This window comes from Paralichthys olivaceus, chromosome 7, assembly GCF_024713975.1.
Source record: "Paralichthys olivaceus isolate ysfri-2021 chromosome 7, ASM2471397v2, whole genome shotgun sequence".
In the NCBI taxonomy this organism is placed as follows: Eukaryota; Metazoa; Chordata; class Actinopteri; order Pleuronectiformes; family Paralichthyidae; genus Paralichthys; species Paralichthys olivaceus.
This window is the reverse complement of record NC_091099.1, coordinates 10,175,204-10,194,701: the sequence shown is the minus strand read 5'-3', so window position 1 is coordinate 10,194,701 and position 19,498 is coordinate 10,175,204. Positions and strand designations below refer to the sequence as shown.

Genomic DNA, 19,498 nt, shown 5'->3' with positions numbered 1-19,498 from the left:
AAGTTAATAAATAAAAATAGAAATATTGCTCTATATTGGTTTTCTTAATTTATTTCTTGAAATATCTTTTCATTCATTTATTTGTGTTAAACTGTTCTTTTCTAGATTGTCATAACAAAAACATGAGGAACCTGACTGTCGTTCAATGCTGTGTGAAGTTATTGAAGTCTGCTACTCGTCAGAGGTGATGGAACTTCACAAAGCGTTGAACTGCAGCCAGGTTCATCACTGTGTCGGGTCCTCTGGAAACATTTCTGTTGTCGTTTTTTTGCTATTTGCAGCTCCCTTCTGCATTTGCATGTTGTGCGTGCATCGTCAAATTGCTGGAGTTGTTTTCTTAATTTTTTTTTTGCATGTGCTTTCTTCATATGCACTGATTTGACGACGCTCTCTGCCATCGCTCTATACAAATAGAATTCAATTGATTTGATGAGGGACCCCCAAGTTGCTCCACTTCCTGGGGCCCCCAAAGTCCATTGAAATGCTCCTGCTTCTTTCACCATAGTAACCATGTGCCTTTTAAGGGATAGTTCACCCAAAATGAAAATGATCATTACACCCCTGAAACACAGAATAGTTGTGTGGATAACGAGTGAATTTTCATTATTTGGGTGAACTATCCCTTTAAGGAGCTCAACCGGTGTGGCCTACATTTCCCAGAAGCCCACGCGACAGACTCCTCCGTGATTTAACGCGTACGTACGTTTCACTGAGGAGAGGATCACTGAAGTGGTTCAATATAGGAGTCAGAGCGGAGGGAGACATGTCTCTGCCTCACAGCCCGGACCCCAGCAGCAGCAGCAGCAGCAGCAGGAGGAGGAGGCCGGCGGACCTCACACCAGGTGAGAGGCTGCAGGAACAAACCAAATGTTATCTTTAAAGAAAAACTTTATCTGCGGCGACACGACCGCGTCTTTAACAGCTGCGTGAACACGGTCTCCATGTTTATGTGTCAGCAGCTGTCGTTCCACGTGATGTCATTACGGGGATGGAGCGAGTCAGGACGGTGTTATTCAGTCAGCTGTCACGTTGTGTTCATTACGTGTGTGTGTGTGTGTGTGTGTGTGTGTGTGTGTGTGTGTGTGTGTGTGTGTGTGTGTGTGTGTGTGTGTGTGTACACGTATGATTGTGTGTCAGGGACAAACCAGAGACATGCTTCCATTAGCTCTCCAACTCACAGAGCTCTGGGGACTATTATTATTTTTATTATTATTATTAGGACAGAAAATAGTCATCTAGACCTGTGACTTCCAAGCAGAGGGCTGGGACCCTCTGGGGGGTCGTGAGAAACAGAGGGAGGGTCTGCTGTTGATTTTGCAATTTAAACACAATTGTCAAAGTCATATTTTAGCCAAAAGGTTCCAAAAAATCAAACATACTGGGTAAATTTAAAGTAAAAGCATGCAAGTAATCATCCACCTTCTGGTTTTCTATCTCCGTGGTGCTGGCATCATTTGCAGCAGGTCAATAGAAACATTGCAAAGTGCACTGAGTATTTTCACGGTTTAACTGATTGTTTAATGTAATAAATGGCCTTTCTCCTTCACTATGTGTCTGCAACATTTATGGTTTTGAAGTTTAAAAAACTGCCAAATGTAGGTCAGTGGCCAAATACTTAAATTCACCCACATGTTCATCATACAATCATAGACAAGGACTGCAATTCAGCTCAACTGTGAGAAACTATGTTGTTAATTAGCCTGTCTGTTGTAAGGTTTTATATTTGTTATGTCTTCCTCCTCTGCACAGAAGGATGAAGCTGAGTAGTTAATCAAGATAATGCTGCTTGCACTCTGATCCTCTATCTGTGCAAAACCACTAACTCAATCACTACCTCTCTCCCTCCGTGCCATCTTTTATACTCAAGTGTATTTCAGGAAATAAACATGGAAACAAAAAGAGGAAACAAAACTCTACCTAAAACCGTACAAACTGCTCTTCACTGAAACAGGAACGAGAAGCCACGATTCTGGTGGTCGCTTGTCTCATGATGCCAGTGGTTTGCTAGCATTTGTCAAGGCTGCATCTCAGAAAGATCAAATCCTGGTAATGAATGAATGAATGACCCGAGAAAATTCTTTACCCTTTTATTTAATTACAGTCATGCCATTGGTTTCTCTGCAGAACAGATGCAGCTATTGTCAGACTGTCAAAGGCAGTAATCTGTTTAAATATGAAAATGCGCTGAAGGGAAGTTAGTTGATATAGTGAACTGTGCCGGACTCAAGACTTTAACACATGAGTACAGTGTAACTGAAGGAAGACACATGTAGATACATGCACAGTGATATGTGATGTATGTGTGTGTGGAAATACGTATATACTGTACATATTGTCAGTGGGGGGATGCATTCAGGGCACAACACACAGGATCCTTAATGAGCCGTCACACATACTGTTCTCAGAATTTGGCTGGTTACCTTCAGGCAGATGTTACAGAGCCAGTAAGTGTTAGACCAACCGCCTCAAGCTCTCGTTCATAAAGAAACATCTGGCCTCGGCCATGTATCTCAATAACCTTTGAGCTTTGTCTGGCACATTTTACACTTTTTTAGGTTTTAATGCCAGTTTTTGTCTTTCATCTTTTATGAGTTATATCCTTATAGTGTTTTATAATTTTAAGCGTTTTACGGCAGGTGCAATATTCAACTCACTCTCATTCTGCATTATTATTCTGGGTGTTACACGATATGTCCTTGTGCACAGGCTGTTTTTGTTTGTTTGTTGTATAATGTACTATTCTGCAGCTGCTGTAGCACTTCGGGCCCAGACAAATGTCCCCATGATAAATAACAATAAAGTATATTTGATCTGATTTGATTTGAATACTTTTCCCAATTACAGTAATGTGAAGAGTAGAATGAGGTGATGTTCCACAGTGAGCAGCATGTGTGTTTTTTTTTTTAAACCAGTGTGTGTGATTTGAGTTAAATATCAGTGTGACTCCAAGACATCTGAACCTTTGTACGAGCTGTGTCACCACTGACAGGAGGAGGGACTCTGGGTTGTGCAGTGCGTGTTGAGAGTTTGAGTCATTTGACTCAGCCCCTCTGACTCCTCACTGTAAAAGATTCATGTTAAAACCTTGTGTACCTGATGATGGGGCTGTGACAAGTCAGAGCACGAGGACATTGTTGTCCACACAAAGACTCGTTTGAGAGAAGGAAAAGCAGGTTGTGACTTCAATCTAATTATTTTAATCGTCCCTATAAATGTTTGTAATGCGGCATAAGCTCTGCAAATAAAACTCTAATCATATAAACACAACTGTTGACATTAGCATTAATGCACAGAATAAGTATATTGAGCTATTCCATTTATGTTTTCCACAAATAATGAATGTGGAAGAGTGTCTATGGAAAAAATAAAACAAACTAATGATCTGTATTACCCATAGAACACACAAGATTCAGTACCCAAAGTAAAGCACTGTCTGTATTTTTTAATCGAGGATTAATAATTCTATATTCATGTGTTTATTGTGTTCACCTCACTGCAAGAAGGTTTCCGGTTTGGATCCATGTTCGACAGTGTTTCTGTGTGGAGTTCACATGTTCTTCCCATGTCTGTGTGGGCTTTCTGGGTTCTCGGCTTCCTCCGACAGTACAGACTCCAAATTGACTGTAGGTGTGAAATGTGAGTGTGAACGGTTGCTTGTCTCTGAATGTTGGCCCTGTGATAACGCTGGGTGTTCCCGGCTCTCGTCCACTGTCAGTTGGTATTGACTCCAGCTCTCTCCACAACCTTTAAAGGTAAAGGTAGTATGATGAATGGATGCTAATCAGTTTCTTGCTTGGTGCTGCAGATCCTTCGTGGGATCATGATCTCCCGGCAGGTTACAATCATGAACAGATCCACGACCAAGGTCAACCTCTTATTTCAGCAGGCACTCCCCCCACACATCACTCCATTTGTCCACAACACCGAATGTGCACCACAAAGTGCATATCTGCACACACATGTGAGTACTGAGCACCAACTGGATTAGATTTGTTTGTCTCTCTCTAGATTTACAGACGTTTATTTGTCATGTTGTCGATCGTCATTTTAAGTTCAAACCACAACACAGGTGATGACAGCTGGGAGGAGATTCAAAGCAAGAGAACCATCAGAGCGGAGAACGAAGTGGAAGCCAACAAACTGGTCAACAACTACAGGGTAAGAAGTTTTTTGCAGCAAATAAACATGGTTTAAGTTTAGCAGAACTGGAAACTAATATTCTGTGTGTCTGTGTGTGTGTGTGTGTGTGTGTGTGTGTGTGTGTGTGTCAGTTTGGTTTTCGGAAGTGGAAGAGCCATGTGACAGAGCGTCCGTTTGAAGACAGGTCAGAGGTTGTGAAAGAGCTCTACTCCGAACTGAATGTCATCAAACCATATTCAGGTTCAGGTACAGGTTATTTTCCTTCATGTTGATGAATAACTCTAGTTTTTTACGTTATTATATGTTATTATTTTTCGTAAATGTGGTCACTGTGTTTGTGTTTGTTGTGCTAACATTAGACTCACCAAAATAACTGCTGAGATCAGAGTGGTGAGATGATCGTACAGGTTGTAAACAGGTCATTTTATTTGGAGGTAAATCCTTTAAGGTGTTTACCTCTGATATATTTTTTGTGAATTTGAAAGTCCTGCAGAGTTAAGCCTGTTCAGTGGTATGGCCGATGCTCCATGTGTTCCCTGACAATCCAGGCCTATAGCAGCATAACTAAAAGCCGGTCCAAGACAAACCTGAACCAGCTCTGACTATAATATTTATCAAAAAGGTTTTAGGTCTGCTCGTAAAGGTAGAGTGTCTGCCTCCCGAAATGAAACTGTGAGATGATTCCACAGAAGAGGAGCTTGACAGCTGAAAGGTCTGGCTCCTACTCTCCTTTTAGACATTTTAGGGATGACATCTCTGAGTGGGGTGATATGGTACGAGGAGCTCTTTAAGGTATGATGGTGCCATATTTTTAAAGGCCTTGTAGGTGAGGAGGAGAATATTAAATTCAGTAAATTCTTACGTGGAGCCTGATAAGAATCAAGTCTGGACGTAACAAAGGCATGGACACATTTTTCTGCAATCTTTTGAGACAGGACTTGCCTGATTTTTGAAATGTCATGTATTGTAAGTGAAATAATGCAATCCTTGAAATTTGTTTTAAATGAGAAATATGTTTCTCGAACACTAACTCGTCCCCTCGTGCTCCAGCAATCCCATGCTTCCTCCAGGCCGTACAGTTCTGGATCAGTCTCGTGAGTCCCACGCCCCCTGCAATCCCTCTCCAGGAGAGCAGTGTGTAAAACCTGTCTGATCATCAAACCACAACACTATGTTCCCAGATCTCAACAATTCACCTTACAAGTGTGGTTTTATTGTTACTGAGAGAAAATGTGGCTAAACTAAAATATGAATTATCCTGTGTACTTAAATCAATTTACACAGAGGAAATGTTTTCATGTTCTATCTGTTTTTTTTCTTCCTGGTGTTAGGTCATTTTATCACATGTGGAAATGTACTGTATGTGTTTCTCTTTGGCTGGTGGGTCTCCCTGGCATATTTCCTGGTCAGCATATTGATGTTCATCACTGTCACTGGTGTACCATATGGTAGGTGAGCTAATCATAAAGAATAGTGATGGGATTCATTATCGATCATCAACCATTCCTCTCATTCTTTTATTTCTCTTTGTCTTCAGGGAGGCTTTGCTGGAAGTTGTCCTGTTACTTCATGTGGCCGTTCGGCAAGTCAATTCACGAGGTACGGTTTGGATCTGAGCTCAGTTCCTGCTTTGGACGTTCCTCCTGCCTCTCTTACACTTTACATGGATTCACAGTAGAACCTGCAGTTTCCTCATCGTGGCACTATAGTGGTCATGAAAGCAGAACTTTTGTGTCTCTAACGCCACAAGTCTGCAACAGTTGCCATTCACAGCAACTTGTTATTGCAACACATTTGTGACAACACTTTGAACAGTTGAACAAACCACAGCATATTAAGTTCAATAGTTATTGCCTCTATCTGCGAGTCATAAATCAAACTGTCCTGTGGTTGTGTTTCTCCAGATTGGAAATACACTGAGGAGATGTTGTGAGCAAGCACCAGACTGTGAGTGCAACACAGACGGGGTGGAGGATAACTCACCTGTTCTGCTACCCTCAACCACAGAGGAGCCAGTCCCAGAGATCCCGAGACGACCCCATCGCACTCCCCTCTGGGTAAATGTACACCCTTAAAGAAATGAATGAAAACCATTGTACACATTCTGCCACATGGAAATCAAGTGTATCCTTTCATCGCTCTGCTTGCCCTCTTGTTGTGTAGCGGCGTTTCTCCACCTACGTGTGGCTGCTGCTGGGATACCCTCCTCTTGTGGTCGTCCACTCCCTGGCCTGCCTCTTCTCCTGGATCCTGATCTTCACCATCCCTGTGTCAAAGATGAATGCACGGACTCTGGCCGTCATTCTTCTTCTGCCTCCTGAGGATGTTTCTGTTTCCTCTACCTCACAAAGACAGGTAAGAGAGAGAATTGGAACACATCAGCCAAAGCACATAAATCTGTAGAGACTCATCATGCACCAGTTTCTTTATTTTCTTCTACCTGACCTGCAGCATCAATGCTACGAGACCAGAGCACTTCTGTGCTGCTACCATGCTACAAACTGGTACTACTACAAGTACACTGTCGATGGGATCAATGTGTTCGCTGTCAGTATCCTTACACATGTGTGTGTGTTTGTGTGTGTATTAGACAGTGTGCGTCACATGAGGAGCTGTTATCATCTTTGACCCCGTCTCAGACCTCCTCCCTCTAGTAATTGTTGCTATAGTAATTGGATACATCGACAGACAAAATGATTACGCCAGCTCTGATGTCAAGTTCGCCATAGCGCTTTGCTCCATGATACCTCTGTCGTATTACATCGGTATGGGCATCGCCAGGTGAGCAGTTTCCATCACCTCCAAACACAGCGGCAAAGAGACCACATAAAAGAAATTGAGTTTTGATCTTGTGTATGAAACACACACCAGTCAATTCACACAAGTGTGGATTGATGATCATTTTTGCATTTGCAGCATCTCAGCTCAGAGTAACTTTGCTGTGGGTGCAGTGGTGAACGCCACCTTCGGCTCCATCACAGAGTTGACCTTCTACATCACCGCTCTGATCAGAGGTCACCAGGCAGCCAACCCGTGTCTGCAGGAGGTCGTTAAAGCGGCGCTGACTGGGACGCTGCTCGGATGCATCCTCTTTATTCCTGTAAGCCCACCTACATTCACCTCACTGTTTACATTTTAAAATAAAATGAGATCATGGAATTAGATTATTTTCTAGATGCATGTCAGTTCACTTATGAGCATATTTTCAACCTGTAGACTCGATACAGAAACGATTAAATCATTGTTAACATCTCACAAATCATGTTCCCACGATCACACTTATTCTGTATGCTTTGTCCTCAGGGCATCTGCATGATAATCGGTGGACTCAGACACAGTGAACAAAGATTCAACAGTCGCTCTACAGGAGTGAGCTCTGCTTTGCTTTTCATCTCTATCGGAGGTACAAAACCAAATATACTGTTACTCACTCTCACATTTCAAGTAAGACACAGGAGGTGATGATAATAAAAGACACTGTTTAAAACATTTTATGAGGGAGCAGCTGATTTTCACAATCAACAATCATCTCACGTAACTCACTCGTACTCACTCACATGATCTCCAGGAAAGTAAACAGCAGCAGTCTATTCCTCCTTATGTGAACATGGTTTTACCTCCTCAGAGGTTCAGTGTGTAGAATTTTGTGATATCTAGTGTTGAAATTACAATTTTGATTAAACGAACTAGTGAAAACATCATGAGAATTATTGTACATTAAATTTCTGCCAATAGATCCTTTCACCTAAATCTTACACACTGGGCCTTTAAGAAAAAAAGGCTTCAAAACTTTTGGACACTTGCACCACCTACAGGCAGATGATGTTCCATTTTTCTGCTCCTTTTCTTGTGTGTTTACATTTACCTTTTGAAATAATTGAGTCCCACTGATCTACAGTGAATATAAGATACTAGTACCACTAGTGGTTATAAAGAATATGTAAATATGTTTTCTGAACAAATACACATTCACAAAACATACAAGTAATAAAAGAAATGAATAAGAAGAAAAACAAATCACCCAAACCGACCCCTGGATCCAGGGCACGGTTCCCAAGAATTTGCAAATTAATTTGATAGTTAATTTTCCTTCCCAAAGAATCCGTTTTTTTTAAAAAGAACAGAAAGTCATACAATCAGCAAGAGTTTAAACATGAATCCATTCTGACACAAAATAAGGTAAGGGTGTTCAGAGGACGACGGCAGTGACAGAACCAGCTGAGCAGGTCTATTTCTGTCCTCTAACAGTATAATCAACAGCAGGGTAAAATAATTACCACAGTGTCTTACAATGAATCATCCCTCCAACTGTCGATGGCAGGTGTATTTGCCCCCACGTTGTTCTCCAAGGCTTATGGGAACCTGGTGTGCGAAGGCTGCACCAACTCCAGTGGACAAAACGCCTCGAGCAACAGCAGCGGACCGTTTGTCTGCCACAACTGTCACTACGACCTGGTGAGCATCAGGAGCCAGGAAGAGCTCCCAAACCTTCATAACACAACATATCACACTGACTTACAGGCACTGTTCTGTTTATGATGCGTTTTTATTTTTCTTATTCAACAGAACAACGGAACACTGTTCCACAACCACGTTGAGTAAGAAATTATACGTTTTGTATGTTTGGATTGTCATGTAAAGGACCATAATGGTTTTGTGTATTTTAGCCTATTAACTACAAATAATTTGTTGTAATTCATAGAATTTCAAATAACCACTGCCACCTTCACTACTATTTAAACTTCAAACAAATATGTTGCCTCTTAATTTCAAATATGACACCATGTCATGATGTTGTGGACAGAGACTCACACAAAACTCCTCTTGTGCATTTAAACAAGTTTCAACATCAATGTGTCAAGGACGGCATGGTGTTACAGTGGGTGGCACCATGTTAGAATCCTGGTTCGGCCGGGGTTTTGTCTGTTTTCAGTTTGGTCTGTCCAGGATGGACCCCACCTCTCGCCCAGTGTCAGCCGGGATTGGCTTCGGCTCCCCCCCGCGACCCTCAATTGATAGGCCGGCGCGGACGCCTGGGTTTGTCAAAAGTTCACCATAATGTCCACGTTTGCTGGTTTCCGTCCTCTGAAGTCTGTCCCTGAATGCACCGATGACTAGTGTTCAAAGCAGTCCCTGCTCACAGCTGCGTTATCAATTGGCAAAAAAATTTGTTCTCTCAAAAGTAAGAAAAAAAGTAAATGAGCTAAAACCTGTTAAATGATGGTCCTATGGGTTTTAAAGAATTTACTGAGCTGTAAAACCCCCTGTATATTTCCTCCCTCTCATTAATTGTGTATTTGTCTGCAGACCGCTGGTGTTCACTGTGTCGACCCTCCTGCCTGTCGCCTACATCATCGGTCTGATCTTCACGCTGAAGACTCACTCCCACATTTACAACATCCACGTGGGAGAAGGACAGAGTACGAACCGTTCTCATGTTGAGTTCAACATAACTGCACAACAGTTCAGTGAACAGTGAGGGTTTTATTCATCTCCACCATCGTATCTCTGTGTCTGTACAGTGACCGGCCACCATGGAGCAGTGGTCCACTGGTCTCGCTGGAGGTCTCTGATCATCCTCATCATGGCCACCGTGCTAACGTCTGCCTGTGCTGATCTTGCTACCGAGCACATCCAGCCGATTTTAAACCAGCCCAACATCTCTCAGGTGGGAACGTATCCTGCTCGGATATGTGGTTGTTTACTCTCTTTGTACTGACATTTCCTGTCTTCCTTTCTTTCTCAAGTATTTCATCGGGGTGACAGTTCTCGCTATGGTTCCAGAGATCCCTGAGATTGTTAACGGGATCCAGTTTGCTCTCCAAAACAACATCAGTCTCAGGTAAATCATGTGTAATTGAAACATGTATCCACACAGCTTCTACACAGCCTTACCTGTTTATAAATCCTTTTTTTTCAGTTTGGAGGTGGGAAGCTGCATTGCTGTGCAGGTTTGCATGCTACAGATTCCAATACTGGTCTTTTTTAACGCTTTCTATGTAAGACACTCTTCTCTTCATTGATTTATTCATATAAATATCACATTTGCAATCTTTTATAGTTTTCAATGATAAAACCTGATCTCTGCTTCTCATAGGACGTGGGCTTTGTGCTGTTATTCAGTGACCTGCACCTGTGGGCCAGCATGTTCAGTGTGATCGTCGTCAACTACATCTTCATGGACGGAAAATCTGATTATTTTCAGGGTGAGTCTCTGAGGTTGCTTTTCATGCCTCTGATGTTTTGAAGATCCGTTAGTAACCAATCACAGTTACCCAAGGACAGGACATGGGATAAGCAAGAGATAGAAATGTTTTATCACTTTCTTTAACATTGTGAGATACAGCACTTTCCTTACAGACAATAATTCTTGGCTCAAGATGAAAATACAGGCACATTTAGGAAACTGATATCTATGAGTGGATGAAATTTGGTGCAGCTTGATTGTATTCAGGAGTTGGCAGAGGTATGTGTTCCATCGATGCTGACTAAAATTAGTCCCAGTGATTGACGAGCCATTAAAAAAAATCTTTTTAATCCTTGCCGGTTGATTTCCATAAGATGGCTGGAAGAAAAAAAAAAACAGGAAACCAATCTAAATACTTTAGGATTGTTTATCTAATTTGGTGATTTAATAGAATTACTAGAAGAACAATAGGATCTCACTTTTCACTTTATTTGCCGTCTTGTTTTTCTCAGGTGCAGCTCTGGTGGTTGTCTACCTTATTCTTCTGGCTCTGTATTACTTTGCTCCGTATCCAGCTGAATGCTGAGCGTGGATCATTGATTTTCACCCAAAGTTGGACTTTTAAAGCCTGAAAGAAACTGAAAGTACAAATTCAGCACCACTCCATGTTGATATATATTTACTGAATATTTGGGACTTTTAATACGTATTTAGTTTTTTAAGGTTTACTCTGAGTTAGATGATAATACTGAACATTTTGATGTGAGGAAGTTTCTTTTGTTACTGCTCAAACATGTAACTCGTACTACTGTAAAGGTTTGTAAACAGACCTCTTAGTGAACTGTGGTAAAGGGCTTTTTTTTTTTTTTAAACGCAAATGGATATCATGATGTAAAGAATATGCACTAATGGTATTTTAAGTTAAATTTAAGTTACTGTTGTTAACTTTGTATACTTTTTAACTCCAAAGTGTAAATATGGAATATGTATTTTAAGAGTTAATGAATAAGCGATATATTTTTACCCATTAATATTAATATGGTTGAAATTGCAGGACGTTCAACCAGCCACATCTCTGCCAAAGTGGCAATGAGTTCAAAGTGATAAGTGAATAATACAGTGTGTCATGGCTGACTGTGCACAGTGTAAAACAATAACAACATCTGACAACGTAATATTATGAAAAACTGGCTGCCTGTGTCTTTATTGTTAGTACAGACAGGAATTACAAAACATAATGTACATTACAGCCTTTACTGCCTGCGAGGAGACCTTTTTTTCCCAGGGAGTTTACGTGAAGTGACATGCACACCATACTGACATGCATAAGATCATTTAACTTACATTAACATCAAAAATGATGCAAGTACAAACACATCACTCTTTAAGCAACGTGGGACATCTACCAGGTGTCAACGTGCAGTGAGGCAGATATAAATAAGGCCAGAGCTCAGGAAAAAAAGTGGGATTTTGAAAGTGAACATGGGTGACTGAGTATTTCTAAAGTATACAACATTTACAGTCACAGCTAACCATCTGTTTGTGAGAAAAATCCGGAGTCTGACGACATCTGATTTCACAGAAAAGACAGAGCCTGCTGACATTTAAACAACAGAGTGAGAGTCTGATCACAGTGTTTTACATCCTGAGTATAACCGACATACTCTTCACATACCACTCTGACATTGTTCCTAGTTTAAAAAAAAAGGAAATCTCCATATTCCTCTTAGTTTGTATCACAACACTAAAGCAGAACATCGTCTAGAGAAACCAGACCAAAAGTCAAACAAACAACAATAGAGTCAATGTTACAGTATAAAACAACTTTTAGTGGAGTTAAGTTTTGAAGTGGGAACTAAAATGACAATCGGGTGAAAATAGAAAATGTAGCTACATGAACTGCTGCAGTTTAAAGTTTTGTAAAAAAAAAAAAAAAGTTAAAACAGCAGTGATAAAAATAAATAGATCAAATGTCTTTGCGCAGTTGAATAGATGATAAACCTTCAGCTGCAGTCGTGTCTCCTGATTAATTATGAGCAGAGAGGTTCAGCAACAAAAGCCTCATGTGGACAGCACCAGGTAAATCACATGGGGGGGTTATTCAGAATTGTAAAGAAACCAGTCTTTAAAAATTAATTTACAATAATATAAAAAAAACAGTGTGTGGGACATTTTGGAAATTCAGAAGGCACCGAATGAAGAAATCAAAAAGGCTTGAGAATCGCTGTGGAGCTACAAGTGTGTAAAATTCATTCTAACTTTACTAAGCTTCGTTTTCCCAAAAACAGAAGAATCCAAGAGGCACAAGAAGCTTCACTGTGATGCAACATCACAGATGTGTGAAAGAGGCTTTGGGTTTTTTTGTCTGATCACAAGCTTTAGTATTGTGACCAGTGACGAAAACATCTTCAAATCGAAATTGGCATGAAATCAGAAATTCTTCGAGGCTAAAACATGATGCTTTAGAACATTTAGACTGTTTAAGAGGTATCATGGTTATGCATCACCAGCTGTGTGACACTTTTCAGAATCTCACACTTTTCTGATTGAGCAGAAATGTTTGTGTCTTTGAGGAAACTAGTTGCAAGTTTCTCCTGTTTGAAACTTCAGTCACTTCTAAAACTTCACTACATCACAGTGGACACAGCAGCAGCTGATTGGCAGCAACGTGTCTACACTTCAGCATCGGCGAAAAACGAGCACACAGTTTTTCAGCCTCTAAGCAAAGCAACATTCATTTAGCCTTTCAGGAGGTGGTCTAAGAAACATTCATTTATTAATTATCCTGCTCATGCTCCACAAGTGTCTGCAACAGGGTTGAGTGGTAAAAAAAACTAAAGAATGCTCGACATAAGTTATGAGCATAGCACAAGATACCTCTGAGCAACAAGCAGGTGGACATCATCGTACAGTGATTCTGGTTTACACACTGACATGCAGCTTCTGAGTGCAAACTCAAATCGGACATGTTCACATACAGAGAAAAAGAAATCATTGCACTTTGCATTTAATAAAAAAACACACATTCAGATAAGACTAAAGTTAAAAAAGGCATCCAGAGTATTTTCATCACCTTCTGACATCAGACTTCGTTTCAAGAATTGTTTTTGTCCAAGTCCTCAGCATAGATCCAATGACATACCGCTTCCTTCAGTCTTTGTGCTCGCTCTACTTGAGCCGCTGGATTAGCGTGTGTGTCAGTCCGAGGCTGAGCAGCTGAAGGGGGGACAGCTGGGCCAAGTGAGGGAAAGATTTCAACAGCTTTTCCCAGGTCAGTTCGAGCAGGCTGGGCACCACCAACCACACTTTGTACAAAGAGCCCGTCCTCTGGTTCCCTAACATGTTGACGACACCACCGTGGACGTACATACAGCCAGCCTGAAGGAGAGGGACAGTACAGGAGATCAGAGCTGCATCATTTAGTTCATTAATCAGAAACTGACAGTCAATTAATCGTTTAAGGTCATTATAATTAAAAACCTCAAAATATTCTTTGGTTTCCGTTTTATCCCGGTTAGGATTTGCTGCAATTCTGTTTTAAAATCATTGTGAAATTAATATTTTCAGTTATTCAAACATTTGAAGATGTCACCCTGGGCTCTGAGAAGTTGTCATGTATTCTTTTCTTCTTTCGTTAGATTCATGGGGTACCTGCTCTGCATGTGATTCCCAATACCAGCTTCAATTATTTCATGTGATCTGTGCCATAGAGATTTTACCCACCGGAGTGACTGCAGCACAGTGGAAGTAGGCTGGTTCAGGCATTACAGCGGGCAGCTTGGTCCACTGAAAAGTCTGCAGGTTGATCTTCCACAGGTCTGCCAGGATCAGCTCTCCATTATAACCCCCACATATAAACACATCTGTGGTAAAAACAGAGTGAGACATGGTTAAAACACAATATTTTAGTGTTTAAATTGTGTTCATGATGATGCTGTGTGGATAACTCCTTACCCTCTTTGACCTGCACACAGCTGTGACAACGCCGGGCAGCAGGATAACCTGTCGTGAAAATGACAAATCAAAGTGAATTCATTGTGAAGTTTTCGAATCCTCCAAAAAACAAGTTCACATCGATAACAAACCTAGTTTTTCATGAGGTTTGGTGACGATTTCCTCCCAGTAATTTGTCTCCAGGTTGTATGCATGAATCTGATGAGGACAAACAGTTTTACATAAATAAAATGAACAACTAAAGCTCTGTGTTTATCAAAAATGATGTCAGTGCTGGTTCCTCTCACCTTGTCCAGGGGATAAGACGTCCAGGACGTTCCACCTCCTAAAATGTATATTCTTTGTCCGTCATTAGCAAGCTCGTGTCTGTACCTGTAAAACAAAGCCTTAGCTTTCTGAACGTGTTCATTACCTTGGTGGGAACAGACAACGGGACAAACATGACCTCTGCTAACTGACCTCTCCTCAGGCAGATCCGAAGGCGTGTTGTTGGGTTTGAGGTGGGTCCACTCCCTGGTGGTCAGGTCCAGCCTGTGAAGGTCGGTGCTGTAAAGGTAGCCCGTTGTCCCTCCAAACACATAGAGGTAGCCATTTATGATGGCCATCGCCTGGAGTGTGGAAAATACATCAGATATTTTTGGGTGGAATAATCTGCAACATACACATTTAAACTGTAGCTTTACACTCAACAGCTTTACAGAGACACTGTTACCTGCCCATAGATCTTGTTGGGCTTCTTCCCTCTGCAGCTGAGCAGGTTCCATCGCCTGTACTGAACGTTGCAAACATGGACGTCGTTGCCATTGTTTTCACCAAATGGAATCCCAGTGCCACCAAACACAAGCAGGTTGTTGCCATGTAAAACAGCTGAAAGTGACACACAGCAACACAATCAGCCTCAGTTTAATATCCGGTTGAGTATTCCTGGTGAAGCTGGCTCAGGTCTACATACCGATTGAGGTTGAATGATATGCAATGATGATACTGCAGTTATGTTTGAGTAAAAGTGCAAAATGAGTGATGATTTTAGTGGAAATGGAATTTCATTTTCACAGAAAACAAATGAAATTGATGATGATTCATTTTTACTGGTGTCTGTATCAAACAAGTGTGTTCCATTAAGACCACAGATCGTAATTTATGATACAGATCGGTCCGTAGTGGATGAGAGTGTGTGTCTGTGTGAGTGAGGGGGCGGAGGTGGTCTGCAGCACATGCTTTCTGCATTGTGAACACAGATGCATCCCGGGCCTCATTGAGAGAAACTCCTCTTCAGCTGAAGTCCTCAGACCGGCTACAGTTTCATAATGAACTGAAACTGTAATCTAATCTGGTTCCTTCAGTTGCTTCAGTAACTGCACGGATTGTTTGCAGAGTCAGTTTACACAGACGACCGAGTGTCCTGAGGAGTTTTGTTGAAAAAAAAGTTTCTGTTTACATTCAACATTACTCACTTAGCATCCGTTCCCTCGAGGTCTGACAGACATGCATTTTCTACCTCACAATTACAAAGCCATTTTTTTCTTAGAAGGTTTTACAGCTGTGTTACATCAAGTGTTTTTGTTTGCAGACTTGTAAATGGCCTTTGCCGGCACAATGCTGCATTTCATGGTGCACATCCACCTGTAGCTTTGTCACCTGTGTGCACAATGACTCATTTGCGACACAATCGAGTATAGATCATCGTAGTGTCCAAACGCACCAAGGGGTTCCTCTAAAGCCGCTTTCAGACATAAGTGTGCGGTAAACTGTGCCTGGACATTTTACAGTTTGTCTTTTGGGTATAAAGAATGCAGCAGGATATTGTCTGGGTCAGACGCGTTCCAAGCAACAGGAAAATGTCTCGAACATTCAGGTAAGGACGTTTACATCTAAATTCCACTGCAGAAATCACATGTTTTTGTTCACAACACATTGACTTTGGCCTCAGCCCTTATCACCAAAAGCTTTCATATCTTGTTCTGGAAACTTTCCAGAACAACTGACTCAGACATTTGCTTTCTCACATCCAGACCCTCTGGAAAATTTGAGGAAAATGTTTAAAATTAGCTTAAATAAGACCAGTGGCTGGTTTAACTTTTTCAAATAAGCAATCTGACTATGTTATTTCATTATAATTCATTGATTCACACAGCTGCTCTGTGGGAGCAATTCTAATGAAATGAAGGACAACCCATCTGTCCTTACCTGACATAGAGGCCAGCTCTGTGGGCATGTAGCCCTCTGTGCGGACTTGTTGCCACGTGGCTGTGGCAAAATGAAACCGCCAAAGCTCCCTGAAAAGAGGGTAGTCTTCATTCTCTGACCCACCGGCCTCATCAAAGTCTGGGTTGTAGCCTCCGAACACGTACAGGTTTGTGCTGTCTGCAACACAGCGGTGACCACTGCGGGCGGGAGGTATACAGTGACCTGCAGGAGGAATAAGGTGAAGACAGACTTTTTGAGTCATTGATGTGAATGGAAAAGAACTGTAGTTTCTTTACCAAAAAATACTACGAATAAAAGACAAAGCACATGATGAGTTTTACAACATTACAGTTACAGTTTGTATTTTACAGGAGCAGGATCTCAGTCAGTTAACGGTGAATCAGCTTCACCTTCTCTCAGAAACCTGTTGGGGATCCGCAGGTTGGGGCAGGAAGGGGAGAAGATGCGTCGAGCCTGAAGCCATCGAGCCCGCTTCTTAGAGCCTGTAAATCATTCATTCATTCATCAAAAACAAGGGAAGAGTGACATAGAAGCAGAAATATGTTAAGTTTATGAACTGTGTTTTTTTCTCCTGCTCGCTGAACGGAGGAGAGGACACAACACATTCTGCAGTGTGAGGAGAGATGTGAAAGGCCAAGACTTTGTATACATGACAACTTGGATGTTAAGCAGGTCTGGTTGAACTGTAAGCATTCATATCACTCTATGTAGTAGTTTTTTTCCTATCTCACTTTCCTTTCAGTCTTGTATTTTTTGTTTTTAATTTCTGTATTTGTGTCGTGCTCTGCTGTTGAATAATTTACAAATGCAGTCATTTTGTAAATAATGGCTGTGAATTTCAGGTTACACTCATAATCCTCCCAACTACTAAGAACTGTAAGATTTGACCTTTTCTTTTAGAACTGGTTTAAAGGTTTATCACCAAAACTGGGGGATAACATTGAGAACAATCTTGTCAGAGTACATAGTCGTTAAGCATATTGCATAAAGCATATTGTTAATGATAATGATAAAACAAACTTTATTTATATGTTCTAAAAGACACTTAACGTGTTGCCTGTCTGATACAGATACACTGACCACTGTTTGTTGGCTTTAACAGCAAAGACCTCATCATCCAGACACACTGCTCTAGAATCTAGGAACAACCAGCAGAGCTCCAGGCACAATGAGGCTGATTCCTTGATGTAGTTTGGACTGAGACCATTTGATGGCGAGCAGAATCTTTAACTCAATGTTACAGGGAACAAGTGTAAATAGGCAACATGTGTGATTTTTAATCATAGCGAACATCTGGTGGTGCAGAGGTCTCATCAAACATATGGAGTTTGAGTTTTGCAGATGAACAATCACTGTTTCCTCCTCAGTAAAGCTAACACCATGTGTGCTCTGCTGCGTCTCCTCCTCCTCCTGGAAGCTGAGCCCCCTCATCACTACTTGTTCTCTCACGTGTCCATCTCCATTTAAAGACAGCAACACTAACAAAGGCTGTGTAGGTGCCTCCTGGAGGACTTTCTCCTCTCTGCTAGCTTCCGTAGCAGCTGGAGCTCTGGCCTGTGTGTTGTGGCGGTGGATGCTAAGCAGCTAGCTTGGCTAACTCGCAGCGTGAGGAGCCTCCTGGTGTCAGCGATACAAACAGAGCCACGGTTTACTCTGCTGTGACTGCGCGTGAGGAGGCAGCGGAGCGGAGCTGCTGTTTACTGACCAGAGTCTCGGGTGGAGGGCCTCCACGACAGCTTCTCAAACTTATTGAGCTGACTGCAGGTCCCGCTGTGTTGGGCCGACGACATCTTTACAGCAGCTCCACACAAACACAGAGGAGGGAGACAGAGGAGGGTCACGGCTGATCACGAACCGTGCACCGCCACATTCGATCTCAGGCTCCGACGACCAGAGCAAAGAGAAGAAGAAGAAAACACTCAGCTTCCGCCCACACCTGCTGCTACGTCACAGACAGCTGGTCTCCACTGACCAATCACAGGAGGAGAGGGCCTTTGCGTCGCTTTAAAGAGTCACGTGTTGTTGTTTATAGTTTTGAAATGGTTTTAATTGCATCCAGCAAAAGTTCACCAGTAATGCAAGACAAGATTATTACTATTAGTAAAGTACACTCCCACAACAAGGTCGTGCAAAGTGCTTCACACAGAATGTAAAAGGCTCATTGTAAAAACAACCCAAGGCAATTAAAGATAGAGTTAACTTATACACATATTTTGTGTGTATTTTTGCCAAAAATTAACTGAACTAAGTGTTTTTGAGCTGAATGTAAAACAGTTGTAGGTATAAAGATACTGTGCAAACAGTAAAATGAATATATACCAGTTAATTATAATGTTCAGTAGAGAACCAATAAAACAAGTACAGGCTTGTGCTGTTGCTAGGGTCACAAGTGAGTACACAGACAATGTGATAAAATAAATTATAATGATAATAATGAATACAATAAAAGAAAATGTTTGCATTCAAAATGTGCTCTGCATACATTTGCCCCTGCACTCTCAGGTCTTTGTTGATCAGTGTTGTAAATATTGTAATTGTGTTAATGTGTCCAGCTACATGCAGCATCTATTACACTTGTGTCTGTCCTGGGAGAGGAATCCCTCTCATGGGCCCTATGAGACAAATTGTGATTTGGGAATATTAGCTATTCAAATAAAAATTTGATTGATTGATTGATTACAACTTAACTTTATCTGTGACTTCTTTAAAGTTTGGTCCATCATAAACATGTCTGGTTTAAGTTTAACTACAAGACATGACACACTAACAGAAAACTTGCACATTTAAATCAGACTTCTAAAATTTAAACTTAAATTAAACACTAATTTGCTTTGAATAAGTACAACATATCCAGAATGCAGTCAAAAGCTAGAGAGAGAGCAGCAAAGCCTCTGCACTATAAAAAAGCTGAAGCAGAAACTAAATAGTCATGATGTGGTCAATGAGGAGACAATGTATAGATAAATGTGTCAATAAAGCTCAGGGACAGAGCTGATCTGTATTTTTAAA

General features: G+C 41.4%; 2 protein-coding genes across 4 annotated transcripts; one reads left to right on the top strand and one right to left on the bottom strand.

The window, feature by feature from the left end:
• The first annotated feature begins 674 nt into the window (after positions 1–674).
• Positions 675–11,514, top strand: LOC109624504 (uncharacterized). 3 transcript variants are annotated; one of them, XM_020079224.2, is made up of 20 exons: positions 675–842; positions 3,806–3,961; positions 4,070–4,158; positions 4,272–4,380; positions 5,472–5,588; positions 5,678–5,739; positions 6,045–6,197; positions 6,304–6,495; positions 6,592–6,691; positions 6,780–6,921; positions 7,057–7,240; positions 7,444–7,543; positions 8,462–8,595; positions 8,707–8,738; positions 9,448–9,560; positions 9,663–9,808; positions 9,888–9,982; positions 10,061–10,139; positions 10,238–10,346; positions 10,840–11,514. In XM_020079224.2, the coding sequence occupies exons 1-20, from the start codon at positions 764–766 to the stop codon at positions 10,911–10,913; spliced, it is 2,265 nt and encodes a 754-aa protein (XP_019934783.2). In that variant the 5' UTR covers positions 675–763; the 3' UTR covers positions 10,914–11,514. The 3 variants fall into 3 exon arrangements, with proteins under 3 accessions (XP_019934783.2, XP_019934782.2, XP_069383819.1); XM_020079223.2 differs by having other exon boundaries at positions 676–842; positions 4,272–4,386; XM_069527718.1 differs by having other exon boundaries at positions 798–842; positions 4,053–4,158; positions 4,272–4,386.
• LOC109624505 (kelch domain-containing protein 10-like) lies at positions 11,503–18,447 on the bottom strand. The gene is made up of 10 exons (XM_020079225.2): positions 18,195–18,447; positions 16,879–16,971; positions 16,469–16,690; positions 14,994–15,148; positions 14,741–14,889; positions 14,569–14,653; positions 14,413–14,479; positions 14,282–14,329; positions 14,051–14,190; positions 11,503–13,705 (listed from the first exon to the last, which is right to left on the bottom strand). The coding sequence occupies exons 1-10, from the start codon at positions 18,277–18,279 to the stop codon at positions 13,496–13,498; spliced, it is 1,254 nt and encodes a 417-aa protein (XP_019934784.1). The 5' UTR covers positions 18,280–18,447; the 3' UTR covers positions 11,503–13,495.
• Between the last annotated feature and the right edge of the window lie 1,051 nt (positions 18,448–19,498).